General features: G+C 42.6%; 1 protein-coding gene across 2 annotated transcripts in view; it reads right to left on the bottom strand.

Annotated features, from left to right (window-relative positions):
- Positions 1-3,607: 3,607 nt before the first annotated feature.
- LOC137415153 (glutamate receptor ionotropic, kainate 2-like) overlaps positions 3,608-16,496 on the bottom strand; it is a 442,078-nt gene continuing 429,189 nt past the window's right edge. The window contains exons 15-16 of one of the 2 annotated variants that reach the window (XM_078778642.1): positions 6,988-7,238; positions 3,608-5,014 (exon numbers count right to left, since the gene is read on the bottom strand). In XM_078778642.1, coding sequence (XP_078634768.1) covers positions 4,856-5,014; positions 6,988-7,238 — 410 coding nt within the window. In that variant the 3' untranslated portion in view covers positions 3,608-4,855. Of the gene's footprint in view, positions 5,015-6,987; positions 7,239-16,496 lie in introns of those variants that run through there. The other variant, XM_078778643.1, reaches the window with a different exon arrangement.

The raw sequence follows: 16,496 nt of genomic DNA, 5'->3' as shown, positions 1-16,496 counted from the left end.
CTACAATGTACAATTTCCTGTACTGACTCTACAATGTACAATTTACTGTACTGGCTCTACAATGTACAATTTACTGTACTGGCTCTACAATGTACAATTTACTGTACTGGCTCTACAATGTACAATTTACTGTACTGGCTTTACAATGTACAATTTTCTGTACTGGCTCTACAATGTACAATTTACTGTACTGGCTCTACAATGTACAATTTACTGTACTGGCTCTACAATGTACAATTTACTGTACTGGCTCTACAATGTACAATTTACTGTACTGGCTCTACAATGTACAATTTACTGTACTGGCTCTACAATGTACAATTTACTGTACTGGCTCTACAATGTACAATTTACTGTACTGGCTCTACAATGTACAATTTACTGTACTGGCTTTACAATGTACAATTTTCTGTACTGGCTCTACAATGTACAATTTACTCCACTGGCTTTACAATGTACAATTTACTGTACTGGCTCTACAATGTACAATTTACTCCACTGGCTTTACAATGTACAATTTACTCCACTGGCTTTACAATGTACAATTTACTGTACTAGCTCTACAATGTACAATTTCCTGTACTGGCTCTACAATGTACAATTTACTCCACTGGCTTTACAATGTACAATTTACTGTACTGGCTCTAGAATGCACAATTTACTCCACTGGCTTTACAATGTACAATTTACTGTACTGGCTCTACAATGTACAATTTCCTGTACTGGCTCTACAATGTACAATTTACTGCACTGGCTTTACAATGTACAATTTACTGTACTGGCTCTACAATGTACAATTTACTCCACTGGCTTTACAATGTACAATTTACTCCACTGGCTTTACAATGTACAATTTACTGTACTGGCTCTACAATGTACAATTTCCTGTACTGGCTCTACAATGTACAATTTACTGCACTGGCTTTACAATGTACAATTTACTGTACTGGCTCTACAATGTACAATTTACTGTACTGGCTCTACAATGTACAATTTCCTGTACTGGCTTTACAATGTACAATTTACTGCACTGGCTTTACAATGTACAATTTACTGTACTGGCTCTACAATGCACAATTTACTGTACTGGCTCTACAATGTACAATTTACTGTACTGGCTCTACAATGTACAATTTACTGTACTGGCTCTACAATGTACAATTTACTGTACTGGCTCTACAATGTACAATTTACTGTACTGGCTCTACAATGTACAATTTACTGTACTGGCTCTACAATGTACAATTTACTGTACTGGCTCTACAATGTACAATTTACTGTACTGGCTCTACAATGTACAATTTACTGTACTGGCTCTACAATGTACAATTTATTGTACTGGCTCTACAATGTACAATTTCCTGTACTGGCTCTACAATGTACAATTTATTGTACTGGCTCTACAATGTACAATTTACTGTACTGGCTCTACAATGTACAATTTATTGTACTGGCTCTACAATGTAAAACTTACTGTGCGGTACTGGCTCTACAATGTACAACTTACTGTACTAACTCTACAATGTACAACTTACTGTATGGTACTGGCTCTACAATGTACAACGTACTGTATTCACTCCACAATGTACAACGTCCTGTATTCACTCCACAATGTACAACGTACTGTATGCACTCCACAATGTACCAACGTACTGTATGCACTCCACAATGTACAACGTACTGTATGCACTCCACAATGTACAACGTACTGTATTCACTGCACAATGTACAACGTACTGTATTCACTCCACAATGTACAACGTACTGTATGCATTCCACAATGTACAACGTACTGTATGCACTCCACAATGTACAACGTACTGTATGCACTCCACAATGTACAACGTACTGTATGCACTCCACAATGTACAACGTACTGTATGCACTCCACAATGTACAACGTACTGTATGCACTCCACAATGTACAACGTACTGTATTCACTCCACAATGTACAACGTACTGTATTCACTCCACAATGTACAACGTACTGTATTCACTCCACAATGTGCAACGTACTGTATTCACTCCACAATGTGCAACGTACTGTATTCACTCCACAATGTGCAACGTACTGTATTCACTCCACAATGTGCAACGTACTGTATTCACTCCACAATGTACAACGTACTGTATGCACTCCACAATGTACAACGTACTGTATGCACTCCACAATGTACAACGTACTGTATTCACTCCACAATGTACAACGTACTGTATGCACTCCACAATGTACAACGTACTGTGTTGGATTTAAGATGTGGATAATCTTTTTATTTTCTGTTTCCTAACTGGAGGAAGAATATTTAAACGAGGAGCAAATCATCTCACTTTGGCCAAACGTTCCAAGAGAAGATTCCTCCGATATGCTGCAGTTTCCCTCTCTGTCTGATGACATCCAATTATTTCTTTCTTCACATTGCTTTGACAGATCACATACTTAATTCTCATGTTGTTCAATGTGTCGAAGTATAAATGGGTCACCATGACAACTGCTCACAATAATTGCTGCGTGTTGTACCAAATCTACTGCACCCCATATTTGTTGTACCTGGACGTCGACTATTTGATGGAGCAAGTGAGGCAAAGATCACATGGTGATCATAAATCCCATCCTGTTGGAATGGCAACCTTGGGGTGAGGACACTCGAACTCGAGGTTAACATCAGTATTAAGGATTTGAATTGCAAACTTTCAGATACACAAGTTCGTCTCAGCCGAATTACCATGTCGCTGTCGGATTGCTGATAAATCCCTGAAGATGGAGATTTGTTTGTCTGTCTTGTTTGGTGTGGTCCGACGTCAGGAGTCACTCCACCCTTCCTGGTTGATTTCAGGGCAGTGCGTGCATGCATCCGTCCGTGCGTGTTTGTCCACGAGCGTTTGGATCATTCCCATCCACAGCAGAGGGTCGTTTCGTACACTTCACATAGAAACAGTCAGGAGGCAGGTGTGTGCGGGACCAAAGAATTTGTTGAAAATTGAGCAAACAGAAGCAGGTCTGTACATATACAGTATAAGCCTTCAGTGCATCCAATGCACTCAAACATGGCGATGGGAATTAAAGTACAGCGGGTTGAGGAGTATGCCACATGCAGTCTGTACACAGTGTACACTACACAACTCTGTATTTGCAAAGTGTACAAAATACAATATATAGTCTCTCTACTAAACCTCGGTAACACATCAGTGTCTTTGCTTTATTTTTATTATTATTTTTTTAAGTTTCTTTTTGTCGTTTTTATTACAAACCTTATTCTGAGTCACACGCCACGGGTTTGCTAGTATCGCAGCCTTACAAGGAGTAATAAAAGTGAGAGTTGGTACAAATGACGGTATAAAAGCAAGCCTGCGGAACCTCACAGCATTATATGGATTATGTGATATTTGCTCCGATTACGCCAGAAGCAAATGGTCTTCCAACCCCCCAAAAAAGCAACAACCCATCCACTCAAAAGTAGGAAGGGGAAAAGCAACTCCAAGACCCTCCGCTCCGCTCGAACAAGACGATCCTGCTATCAAGGACCACATATACCTAGGTCGTCATTCTTATGGGATGTGGTGCCCTCACCGTTTCAAATTTAGTGCCGTAAAGCAGACATGCCGCACGTGGTGCATTTCGGGTTTTATTGCCTTTACCGGCATCAGAGGGAATTCAAAGGTGTACAACAATATTGCTCGCCTCACATTTCATCACCCTCATGCTCTCCGCCGAACCATCTATAAAGTTCAAAGTGTTCAAAAGTTAATAATGCATCGGGACGTTTTAGGTTCAAACTTTCGAGAAAGCGAGAGACTTTTTCGAAACGAATCTCATCCCAAAATGCAATTACACGTTACAAAGTCACGGAAGGCTCGTCCTGAAATGCGAAGGCGCACAATTAATCCGATTACTTTGCCCGAGTAACGTAAAAATTGGTCGAAAGAAAAACTCATACAAACTTATCAGAATCCTGTGCCCATGAGTATCGCAGCTCCCGGGACAACCTGTCCGTGTCTTAAGAGGTGTGTCCGTTGGGCTCGTGAGCATTATTGCTTTACGGACGCCGCCGAGTTTCGTCGTTGCGAAAGTGAACGGTACGTTGTTCGTGAATGGGAGAAGGTCAAAAGAAACGTTAAGGATGGCTTTAGTGAATACCCTGTTCAAAAAATCGTTCACACGTGTGAAACTCCCAAAATCAAGTCTCATTTTGATGCTTATGACGTGCACAGTTTACGGCAGCCATTAATCGCTAGGGTAAGGTGTGGGCAAGGTGCCCTGGCAGGGAAGGTGGAACAAGACGCCCCGATGCCCTCCTCCGGCATACGTTTCCTCCTCGGTCCTTTTGTTCAGTAAACGGAACATTTTTTTCCATTTGGAATTGGCAGCCACACCATCGGGCAGAGGCTTCTGGCATGAATGTTCAGGATACTAAACAATGATAACCAGGACCGAGGGAAAACGGCGATGGAGAGTAAATCTTGCTCCACCATACCTACTCGGGAAATCTTGCTCCACCTTAGTTTATAGTTCCTTGTGACGTAATAGGAAAACGTGAGTAATACTTTGATACAAAATACTTCCGCAGGCTGTGCTACCATGGGGCTGCATCTTGCTGGTAAAATTCACACCGTCGGCCTTCAAAGTTCTCTCTCTTTCTCGCTCTTTCCCCATCTCATGGTTTCCTGATATTTATTTTTAATCACATCATCCTCATGTCTCATCGTTATCATTAAAGTGGGTGAAGCTGTTCCTCTTTTTCTTGATTGTTCCATGACAAATCCTTGCTGGGAATGGCCTTTGTATCTCTTCCATCACTTTACAATCCTGCTTTTTGATCTTCATTGTCCCGATGACATGGATCTTTGCAGCCCCAATCACGCCATTGTCTCTTTTCCAAGCACACGGCGATCGTTGAAAGCATGCATGTTGAGAGCGTCCTCCGCACGTAGCGTGTCCACCGCCTTACGCTTCACCTGCCGTCGACAACTTAGAGAGACCTGGAAACCTTCGGCCAGGAGGCTGCACAGTGACCGCTAGGGAATGAGGAGTGTCGGGAGGAGTGGGGGTGTAGATGAATGACAAGGAGGTAGAGATGATACAAGAATAAAAGGATTCATTTCAAAATCTTTCCCCCATGGCATCGGCATCCCTAAGCTCAAGGGAACCTTTAGGTGCAGGTGTTGATGGAAACATTGGAATAAATCTAGTGTCCCTAGGTGATTGTCCCACAACCTGCTCCACCTGCTCCCCATCCTAGTGAACTGTACGATGGACCACCTGAATCTGGGCAATGGTCCAATCTATTGCCAGGTGTCCAACGGCTTCTCCAGAGTACATTGCCAGAAGGACAAGGTAATCAGCACAAATTGGGTGAATCGGTAAGACATTTCTCAGCAAAGGATGGCAGATAGGAAAGCATGTTCAATGTCCTTTATAAAATCACAAGGTTATACTGATTATTCTTGTGGGTTTTTCGTTTGAAATGAAAAAGTATAAAAGTAGTTACCTCCGCCACCTCAGGTGGACGGAGGTTACGTTTCACCCCTGTTTGCCCGTCTGTGAGCAGGATGTCTCAAAATTCGAATGAAACTTGTTGGACACTTTGGGTGTGACACAATCAATTAGATTCGAATCTCCGAATCCGGATATGAGAATTTTTAAGTGATTCTTCTTGATTGAGAGATGGGGCCAAAGCTATATATAGCACGATATTTCAAGTTGCGGATGGATTCGGACAAAATTTGGTGGAGAGCTTGGGTGGGAGACATGGACAAAATGATTAGATTTTGGTGAAGATCCGGAACTGGTAAATTTTTGTCATTTTTGAAAGAAATTGTATTGACCACAGCATATCATACTCCACATCAAAAGATAAGGGAAACTGATTTGTAATACCGGCTGCCACCACAGGTGGCGATATTTCTGCCACATGCCAATTTTGCAGTTTTGGTGACATCCATGTTTTCTCCATTATAGTAAGATTTTGGTGATGATCTGGATCCGGATACCTGAATTTTTAAAGTGATTCTTCACCCTTGAGTGATAGGGCTAAAACAGGTATATAGCACAATATCTCAAAAAGTTAAGGACAGATTCGGACGACAGGTGGAATGTGTGACAAGGTAGAATTTATTCAATTTTAGTGAAGAATCCAATCCGAATCCGGATTTGACAATTTTTCAGATTTTTAAAATTGATTCTTCACTATTGAGTGATCGGGCCAAAAACGATATAAAGCATGATTGAGTATTTCAAAAGGTTGTGGACGACTTATGACAAAACTTGGTGAATGAGTTGGGTAGGTGAAAGGAACAAGTCGAGTAGATCATGGTTCAGGTCCGGATCCAGATCCAGCCTATCAGTGGGATACAAAACGTAAGCTGTTCAGCCTGCCGGAGGTATGTGCTCTACCGAGTGCTGTTTAGATAAATAATATGATCAATAAAATCTCAGAGTAATTAATGTTTCCTTGTACATTGATTGTAGCCTGGACCACCTTCGAGTGGACAAATTCTCCAAATCACATGGAAATGACAAAATGCCTTTTTCTTGGAGTCCCGAGTTTCCTCTCCACTATTAATATGGATTTATCAGTACATATACATATAATCCAAGTACAACCTGTCATTCTTTGAACAGGAAGTTAAAATGCTGTCCCATCTTCTGGTGCTTGTTTGGAGATGTTGATCATTCTAAAGCATCTTTCGAGAATAGCCATTGTCGGTTGCTACTTTGGCCCTATAATTTCCATCCTACATTAATCTAAGGGGAAACATTTAGAGCAAACGGCTTCACCTGAGTAGTGATGATGCAACCTTCCCAGATAATTCATAATCTAGTTTCTCTTTGTAACAATTAATTGCCAACTAAGAGGAATCAGGAAGTGATGAACTAAGTGTTTAAGGAGCTAATTTACCATGACCCTCATAAACACTGAAAACCTTGTGGGAAGTAGATATCTATATTATCCAATCAAGCGATACAAATTGCAAAAATGAGAAAATACCTTTTCGTGTGAAGCAGTACGCTGGGCCCGGTACAGGAACTCGGCGAGAGCAACGACCACCGAGAGAAGCAGACCCGCTGCCAGGATCACAAAGATGCCTCCGATGTTCTGAACCCCAAGTGCGCTCGCCTCCTTGCCATCGTCAGTAGGACACCCATTACCGAGCCACCATTTGTCACGCAACACCTGCAGTACACCTTCGTCTTGCAACTGCAAGATGGCGATGGTCATCTTGTCTCGGTACGGAGAGCCTGTGCGGGGGTGGTGCAGAGCACAATGTGAGCCACAGTAGGTCACCTGCATCCTTCAGATGCAGAGTTGGAAAATAAATCCACCGATGTGGTACTCGATTAGATTTCTTCAAAGAAAACGTCGGTCATCAGTCCTGACCAAAAAATTTCATGCAAATAAATTTGGAATTTGTCCAAATTGCTTACTCTTGTTGGAAAGACACCGAGTGGTCACTTTCAAAAGGTAAAGTGTTTCCACACAACCCTGGGATGGCAGGTGTCAGATCACAATCCCTGTAGAACTGAACCCAGGTGGAAACAAATTTGGTGTCGTAATACAAACAGAGAGAGAGAGAGAGAGAGAGGGAGATAGAGGGAATGAGATGTGGAATGGTGATGAAGGGAGCTTAGGGAACACAAAACATGGTTCAATTGGTTGCATATGAAGATACGGAGTGATATGGGAACAAAGAAATAATAGATGTGTGCAGCAAAATCTTACCCTTGGGCTAAACACACACTAACAGATGGTTTCAGACAACAGCCAGACGTACATCTGCTATCCAGTTGAGCTTTTCCCTCTGGATTCCCTAATTTCCTTTTTCTTGAATTGATGCAATTTGCAATTCCCATGTAAGAGACATGAACAAGTTATTTTAATGTAGATGTGGAAAGGAGGGAGGCAAGGAAGTCTCCACAGGGCATTACCAAGAACCTCTACCCAAAAGGGAAGGTGTGCAAAATGGTCACGGAGATTTGCAACCATTTATAGCAACACAAGGCTTCATCAGCAGAATAGAAAAAGCTCTTGCAGCTCAAGGACACCATCGATGCAAGGGTGCTAAAATCAAGAAACCTTTCGTGGGAAGATATTATAAATCAAAAAAATGTGTAGATAGAGAGAAAGGGAGAAAGAGAGGGAGAGAGATATCTGAAGAATAAATTCCTTTGGCTTATTCAGAGTGTCTGATTCAATGACTATCCACACCATCCTTTATCGAGGTTCCAATCCTTCAAATGCAGAACCTCTCTGAGCAATGGGTACACAACAACAGAGAGGAAGTTGTAGAGGACAGAAAGCATCGAGAGAGAGAGAGAAAAAAAGAAAGAGGGAGAGGGAGAGGGAAAGGGAGAGGGAGAGGGAGAGGGAGAGGGAGAGAGAGAGAGAAAGAGATAAAGAGCCAGAGAGAGCCAGAGAGAGAGACTTTTAAAATTTTTCATTTTTTGAATTTTGTGTCCTTTTATTATAAAAGTATAAAACCAAAAGTATTCAAACTCCACTTAAATACAAATCAAAACGTCATTTGCAATGCATTTGCACAAAACACCCCCCATGCCCCATAACTTTTCAAACACAAGAAGGTTCCCCATGTTTACATGATAAGCATGTTCGAGCTTTATACGTGCTGACACCATCCCGATGAAACAAAAAAGTGCATTTTCACTTTTTCCACCACCTAATCTGGCTTTTCTGGTTTTATAAATTGCAGGCTTAGCAATTCCCCGCAAAACATTTCAAAAACATGATCACAGATTATTTTCTAGTGTTGCATGCAAGTCCGTAAACAAAGATTGCAACAGAGAAAACAATTTTAAATTTACAAAAGATTCGGCTCAGATACAGAAACAGAGATGACAATCTCTTGCACTCAATAAACGCAAGACACAAATGTTCAACATTACCACAAAAAGGACATAAATTAGACACAGCAGGGTTAAACTTCTGGACTGGACCAGTCTCCAATTTAGGTCTCCTGTACGTCCGACAGTAGGACACATGTACATTTCATCCCAATTTGGAGTGAGAAATGCTCCTGCAGGTAAAAGCTCTTTCCACTGGTTTCTTAAGGGTGCATCACATCCGGTAAGCACACCTATAGACAAATTTTGTACATTGCCCTTTTGCCCATGACGTGGAACACACCAGATTCTTCGCTGTTTGAGGAAAACACACCGTGTTGTTCTTGGGCAGTGACTGAGAGTTCAGGGAAGGTTAAACGAAAATCTACTTCTTCATTTACCCCATTCCACCCAATATTTAAATCTAAAAAAGTCTGGGTTACAATCCTTATGTCCTTGCTCACTATTCTAATTGTATGCACGACAATTTTTCCGGATACAGAGATGGCAGGCAACCATCGTTTCAAGTATAGCTCCATGAGATCTCGCACTTTAATAATCCCATTGTTCGTAAAATGTTCCATAAAAGCTCGGCTGGTAGATATTTCAGCAAATAATGAGTTTTGGAACAATGGCTCATGCACAAAATTCCTGGGATCGTAAGAGATCTGCAACCGCTGCACTCCGAGAGCTTGCCAGGCGTTCAGGAGAGACCGATGAAATGCAGGGAGCCGAGCTCTGTCGACCTGCTTCAAGTCCATAAGCAAAAGTTCCTGGTCATAGTCCATTCCACCTACTTGCCTGAGGAAGGTATTCGTGAGAGGATGCCAGGGCAGCACAACCTCGCTGTACAGCAGACGTTTTATTGTCATTATCCAAAAAGCCATTATTCGACTAGGGATGTGCACCAGGTTGGCCACCTGAATTACATGGTCTGCACAACACATCTGGCTTAAGCCAGTGGTGGCCTCCCCAGAAAAAGTCAACTAGACCCCTCTGAATGTTGGTGATCAGAGCTTGAGGAAGCTGGAGTGCTATGATCTTATGCCATGCGATTGGAAGCAGCAGGTTGTTTATTATCGTTACCCGTGCCTTAAGTGACAAGACATGGAGCATTCCTTTCCACTTTGATAGTTTTTGCTTAATGTTATCTAGGAAACCATCCCAGTTTTTCTTCATATAGCTTGCAGTTCCCAAATGGATGCCTAAGTATTTAAACCCATCCGTTTTCCATAACATTCCTCCTGGAAGAGTTGGGGGAACCATATGTGAAGCCTGTGACCCCGATAGGGTATCTGGGTACAGAGAAAGGGCTACGCTCTTGTTCCAATTTACTCTTGCTGATGAAGCAAGTTCAGATTTGGCAAAACACCGGGATAGCTCAAAAACATCTTCCTGGTTTTTAACCACAACACACAGGTCGTCTGCATATACTGGCGTAACAATTTTGGAATTGTTTGACAAGGACAAACCAGATAAGGTGGTACGAAGGAGAGCCAGTCAGGGTTCGATGGACAGTGTATACAACATGCCTGACAGAGGACAGCCCTGACGGATGCCACGCTGAAAGGGGAAAGGATGACACAGACTGTTATTTACTTTTAGCAGGCATGATACATTGCTGTATAAAAGTTTTGATGTGAGAAATGAATTTTTTTACAAATCCTGCTTTAGTAAGAACTGCAAGCAAAAATGAGTGATTCACACTGTCATGAGCTTTCTCCTGATCAAGGAGTAATAACCCAAAACCAAAACCATGAGACACAGTTTGACCGATAGTAATCAAGTCTCTAACCAAAACAATACTGTCATTCATGGATCGTTCAGGTATGCAATATGTTCGGTCATTCCCAACTAAGAAAGAGATGACCTTTTAACCCTTTGAGTACGGGATTTTTTTTTTGATAAAAATACCCCCGGTATGGGATTAATTTGGCATTTTGGTATGGGAATGCAACCACGTACTGAGGATCTATTTATAGGTATAGTCGATGATGTGTAGTAACGTCATCCATACACAAAACTTTTTCGCGGGTTGCGGCACTGGACGTCATCCGTACTCAAAGGGTTAAGACGCATTGCAAGCATTTTTGACACAATCTTATAGTCAGTATTTAGCAATGACACAGGCCGCCAGTTTGTAATCTGCTGCAAATCCCCTTTCTTATGAAGAAGACATAAGATAGCTCTTCTGCAGCTCAGGGGCAATTCCCCCTGATCTCAGCTCTCTTGAAAAGTCTCAAATAGAGCACGACCCAGAACATTCCAAAAAACTTTGTAAAATTCAGCAGGAAGTCCATCAATTCCGGGGACCTTGCCCTCAACGAGTTGTTTTACTGCTGCAGTGAACTCCTCAAGATAAATGTCACATTTGAGTTGAAGTTGCTGCTCTTCAGAAAGATGGGAGAAGTTCAATCATCTCATTTGCCGTCGTTTTATCCACAGTTCTTGGAGTAAATAAGTTTGAGTAAAACTCTTGCAGTGAATGTTTAATGTCACTCTGGCAAGTCAGAACACCGTCGGAAGAGCGTAGACTCTGAATCTGCTGAGAAGTGTTGGCAGCCTTCTGCATTTTGAAGAAATCTTTGTTTGGAGTCTCGAGGTGTATTATGCTCATCCGCAGGTGAATCATTGCTCCAGCCGCACGCTCTTTGATCAGTTCGGCCAGCAGGGTCTTTTTTTCTATCAGCTGCTGATATTGGTCACTTCCCCAAGATGTTCCAGCTTCTTGTTCATATTTAAGTACATCTGCTTTTAGAGCACCTATCAACCCAGACATATTACTTGTGGCATACGAGCAATATTGTTGGCAGAAAATCCGAATTTGTGACTTGCTACAGTCCCACCACTGTCGCATATTGACATAGGAACACTTTTTCTTTTCTAATCCTTCCCATACCAGTCTGAAGGCATTTTTAAAATGTTCATCTTGTAACAATTTCACATTGAAATTCCAGTGTACACTCTTACAGCAATGATAGGGTAACATACAATCCATTGCAATCATATGGTGATCAGAAAAGCCAGATGGAGTTATACATGTTCTCTTAATCAGATCCACCATTCCTTGGTTCACGTACAATCTGTCCAGTCGACCCATGGTTAACTGGTTTTTTGAACAGCACACCCATGTATATTTACGGGTGTTTGGATTTTGCAATCGCCATACATCTCCAAGTTTGTATTTCTTCACAAGTTGTGCCAAGGACCTTGCACTGGGTGGATGTGGCTCAGGGGTATTCCTGTCCAGTCGAGTGTTGAGTGTGCAGTTATAGTCTCCCTCCATACAAATTAAACTAGTCAAATCAACAGTGTCAAAACTTAAACTAGTCAAAACTTAAATAATCCGCTAACTTTGGAAGAAATAGAGCCCTTTCAGCACTGTCACTGGGGCAATACACATTACTCATGCTAACCTATTGATTGCTGCTAATAAAATACACCACCATCAAGAAGCCCTTACAAATCTCTCTTTCGTGAATCTCAGATGGTTGGAGACGAGGATGCAAGATTATCGCCACCCCTGCTTTAGCTTCTTCATCCGCACTGGAGAAAAAGTGGCACACTTTAAACATCCTGCGCCACTAGTCTACACAAGATTGGTTGGTGTGTGTCTCTTGTAACATGAAGATGTCAATCTTTTCTTTCTCAAAAAGTTGTAACACCTCTAGACGCCGCATACAGCTGCGGCTCCCATTTATATTGAGAGACGTTACCTTCAATTTCTTTTTTTATTGATTTCCCTACTCTTGGAGTTATTTTCCTGCCTTAGTGGCACACTTCCTCGACCGCTGAAATTGAGGTTCTGAGATCCCAACTTGCTGGGGTTCACAAATCATGTTTCTAGTAATTTTTAGAAAAGCATGTAGGTTTGGGAAATAATCCTGAATTCTGACATGCCTTTTCCTGAAGGTTTCATCGAAGAATTTTATAATTTAATCTTCTGTAACTACAGTGTCCCCATCCTCATCCTTTTGGCCACAAAACCCACTACCTGATGGGGTAGAGGAGGGTTCATCAAAATCAAACGCATCATCTTTGTCATTCTCTTCCTGATGCAAACCTATTTCTGAGGCACAAATCTCCCCAGGATCAGAAACATGGATATTGTTTTCATTCCTGTTTAGCTGCTCATCGTCACATGCAACTTCTTTCTTATCATCCCTTTTATTTTGTTCGAAACGTGTAGGCTTACAGGTTCCCTCGGTGGGGCTGTCCGACTTAGCTGTTCTGTCATTACACCCGTCCATCCCTGCGCCCACCTCTGTGACCATTACATGAATGTCATGTAAGACATCAGGGTTATCAATATCAACACTTGTGTCCTCCTGAGAGGTGCGAGGATTCTCGATGTCTATATCACACTCATCCCTCAAACAGTTCGGCAAGTGGTGCAAACGAACTGCTTGGATTTAAACCCGGTTCCGGTTCAGTTTGCAATCCCAAACAGGGATTCTCTACACAAGCTCCATCTTGCAAGGTCGACGACACATTTGACACAACCAGTACCTTACTTTGTACTGTGCTTGCATCCTTCACGACGGGACATGAACGTTTATGTCCTTTTTTTACAAGCCACTGTTACAAACCCTTCTATGTTGTCATCTGTACAGTCCTGTAAATTAGGAGAGGGAGCAACCACTTTTGTCACCAGCAGGTAGGGAGGAGTGGTGCACTGTTTCCCGCTCACCCATAAGTCATAGGGAGGTGTCTACCATTCCACGTATCTCAGTAGGTGGGGGGGAGGGGTCAACTGTTTCCCTATCACCATTAGGTCATGGGGAGGAGTCTACAACATCATCCGCCCCATTAGGTGGGGAGGGAGGAGAATCTGCAATCACCTGGTCTCGATTTTCTAATGATCTCACCAATCCGGGACCGGAACTCTTTACGTGTCCGTAAGCTCCACACCCATAGCATGCCATGACGTCCATGAAGGCATACATTCTATAAGTATGGCCCTTAATCTTTGCATGCAAAACTACATTTAGCTTATGCTCATTTTCGGGCAATATCATGTAAACGACCCTTTTAAAAGTCATCATGTGTCGAAATTCACCCCTTGCCAAGTGTATCGGCACCATTGTCACTTTTGACACGATCGTACCGAACTTGCTCAATTGAGCACACAAGTCCTCACCTTTAACAAGGGGAGGGACATTAGACACGTCAACCTTCACCGCAGGTGTATCTAATGGGGAAACCACTAGAAACAGGTCGGGCTCTATGAGAAGGCCTTGCTCCACAACGGAGTGCAACCATGTGCACCTCCAACCACAACCATGTGCACCTCCAATACAAACACAACAACCTTCTTGTTCATTCGAAAGGCTGCACGGATATTATGTGAGCCGACGCTCTTTCCGATTGCTAGAAGCACTTGCTCCATCTTTACCTCACTCGGAGGGTCGCACACCAGCCCATGCTTGCGAGTGAGCGACTCGTACCTGCTATTTCTCAAACAATCGTTTGCCATAGTGAACGTAAATTAAATAAATAAAAAAGTGAGAAATCAACAAAACGATACCAACCACAAGCAACACCGGCAAGTGGAGGTAAAACCAAAACTAATGGACTAAGTCCAAGAAACGTTTAGAGCAGTGAAACACCGCTGCCTGGACTATGAAAACACGGCAAAATGGAGGCCAGGCATCAAACCCGGAGGTTCGAAAAGAGGCAACCGAACACCACCTACCGTGTGCGCTCTCCCAACCCCCCACCCCCCTCTCTCTCGTCTCAACAATGAAAGGACACACAGGGGAAACTTTACAAGCATAAAGAAGGACACAAGGGAGCGAAATGGGGGCTAGGAAAACCAACCAACATGACAGAGAACTCACAGCTCAACATGCACAGCCACCATGATGCCACACCCACCCCCAACTACCAGCAGGGGGTGAGAGAGAGAGAGACTTTTTATCTTACAATAATTCACCAAATGTCTGTCCATCTGTCTGTCCGTCCATCCATCCGTCTGTTCGAAGGTACCATAAAAACGGCTGAACTGATCACAACGATATTTTGGGTGGGTAATCCTGGGATCTCCTGGAGTAAAATAGGCTATATTGTTTTTCCAATGTCAGCTTTGGCCTCCAGCATTTTCAGGTTTGGACTCCCACATAACGTTATTTTCCCGGGTGCCGCACAAACGGCTGCACCGATCGCTGCACGGCTGCACCGATCGGACTCAGTGGCCTCGGACAAAGACCTTTTATAAGGACATGGGTTGAATCCCTGCTTGAGAGAATGCCAACCCCCTCCCCGCCATCACGGCCGTCTCTCCAACTCACAATCCCACGAGATATGTGGAAAGGACGACCCAAAACCAATTATCTTCTTTTTGATTCGTATACAGTCACGTGAAAAAGTAAGTACACCTCATGTAAAGTTTTGACTTTTTCAACATATTTCAACATACAGCTATTTGATCTTCATTTCAACAATATTGATAGATAAAGGTGATATAATATAACAAATATCATGAAATATTTACATTTTGTAGTCCATTGTATAATTTAAATAAACATAAATGCAAATTTCGCATGTGGAAAAAGTAAGTACACCCATACATTTATCACTACTTCAAATACCTAAAATTAGAATCAGGTGCACCAGCTCAGGTGCAAATGATTAGAACATCGTTAGAGAGGATCTTGGAGGAACCTGTTTTATTTAAACCTCAGACATTTAGTTTGGTTTGCTCTTTGTTGTTGAAGTGTGCGGCGTCACAATGCCTAGATCAAAAGAGCTCTCTGAGGCCTTCAGAAAGAAGGTTATAGATGCCTACGAGTCTGGGAAGGGATTTTAAAATATCTCCAAACAATTTGAAATCAATCATTCGACTGTCTGGAAGATCATCTACAAGTGGAGAAGATTCCAAACAACTGCCAACTTGTTCAGGCCAGGCCGCCCCAGCAAGTTCAGCCCGAGAGCAGACCGCAAGATGCGGAAAGAAGTCTGTAAGAACCCCAGAATGTCATCACGGGACCTACAGGTAGCTCTTGCCACTGTTGATGTCAAAGTGCACGAGTCTACCATTAGAAAGAGGCTGCACAAATTTGATCTACATGGGAGGTGTGCCAGGAGGAAACCTTTGCTGACCAGAAAGAACATCAGGGCAAAACTAAAGTTTGCCAATGTACACCTCGGCAAAGACCAGCACTTCTGGAACAATGTGCTCTGGACAGATGAGTCAAAGGTAGAGCTATTTGGCCACAGTACCAGAAGACATGTTTGGCGAAAATCAAAGACAGTATTTGACCACAAGAACCTGATACCAACTTTAAAACATGGTGGTGGAAATATTATGGTTTGGGGCAGCTTTTCTGCATCAGGGCCTGGGCAGCTCACCATCACAGAATCCACGATGAATTCTTCATTGTACCAGTGGGTGCTTGAGGATAATGTGAGGCCATCTGTCGGAAAGTTGAAGCTCAACCGAAGGTGGACCTTGCAACATGACAATGACCCTAAACATACCAGTAAATCCACCAAGGAATGGCTGAAAAGAAAGAAATGGAGGGTTCTGGAATGGCCAAGTCAAAGCCCGGATCTAAATCCCATCGAGATGTTGCGGGGGGATTTGAAACAAGCTGTGCATACAAGAAACCCCTCAAACATCGCACAGCTGAAAGAATTCTGCATGGAGGAGTGTGCAAA

Source organism: Myxine glutinosa, chromosome 5, assembly GCF_964187855.1.
Source record: "Myxine glutinosa chromosome 5, kmMyxGlut1.1, whole genome shotgun sequence".
NCBI lineage: Eukaryota > Metazoa > Chordata > Myxini > Myxiniformes > Myxinidae > Myxine > Myxine glutinosa.
The sequence above is the reverse complement of the archived record's forward strand: the minus strand, read 5'-3'. Positions and strand labels throughout refer to the sequence as shown.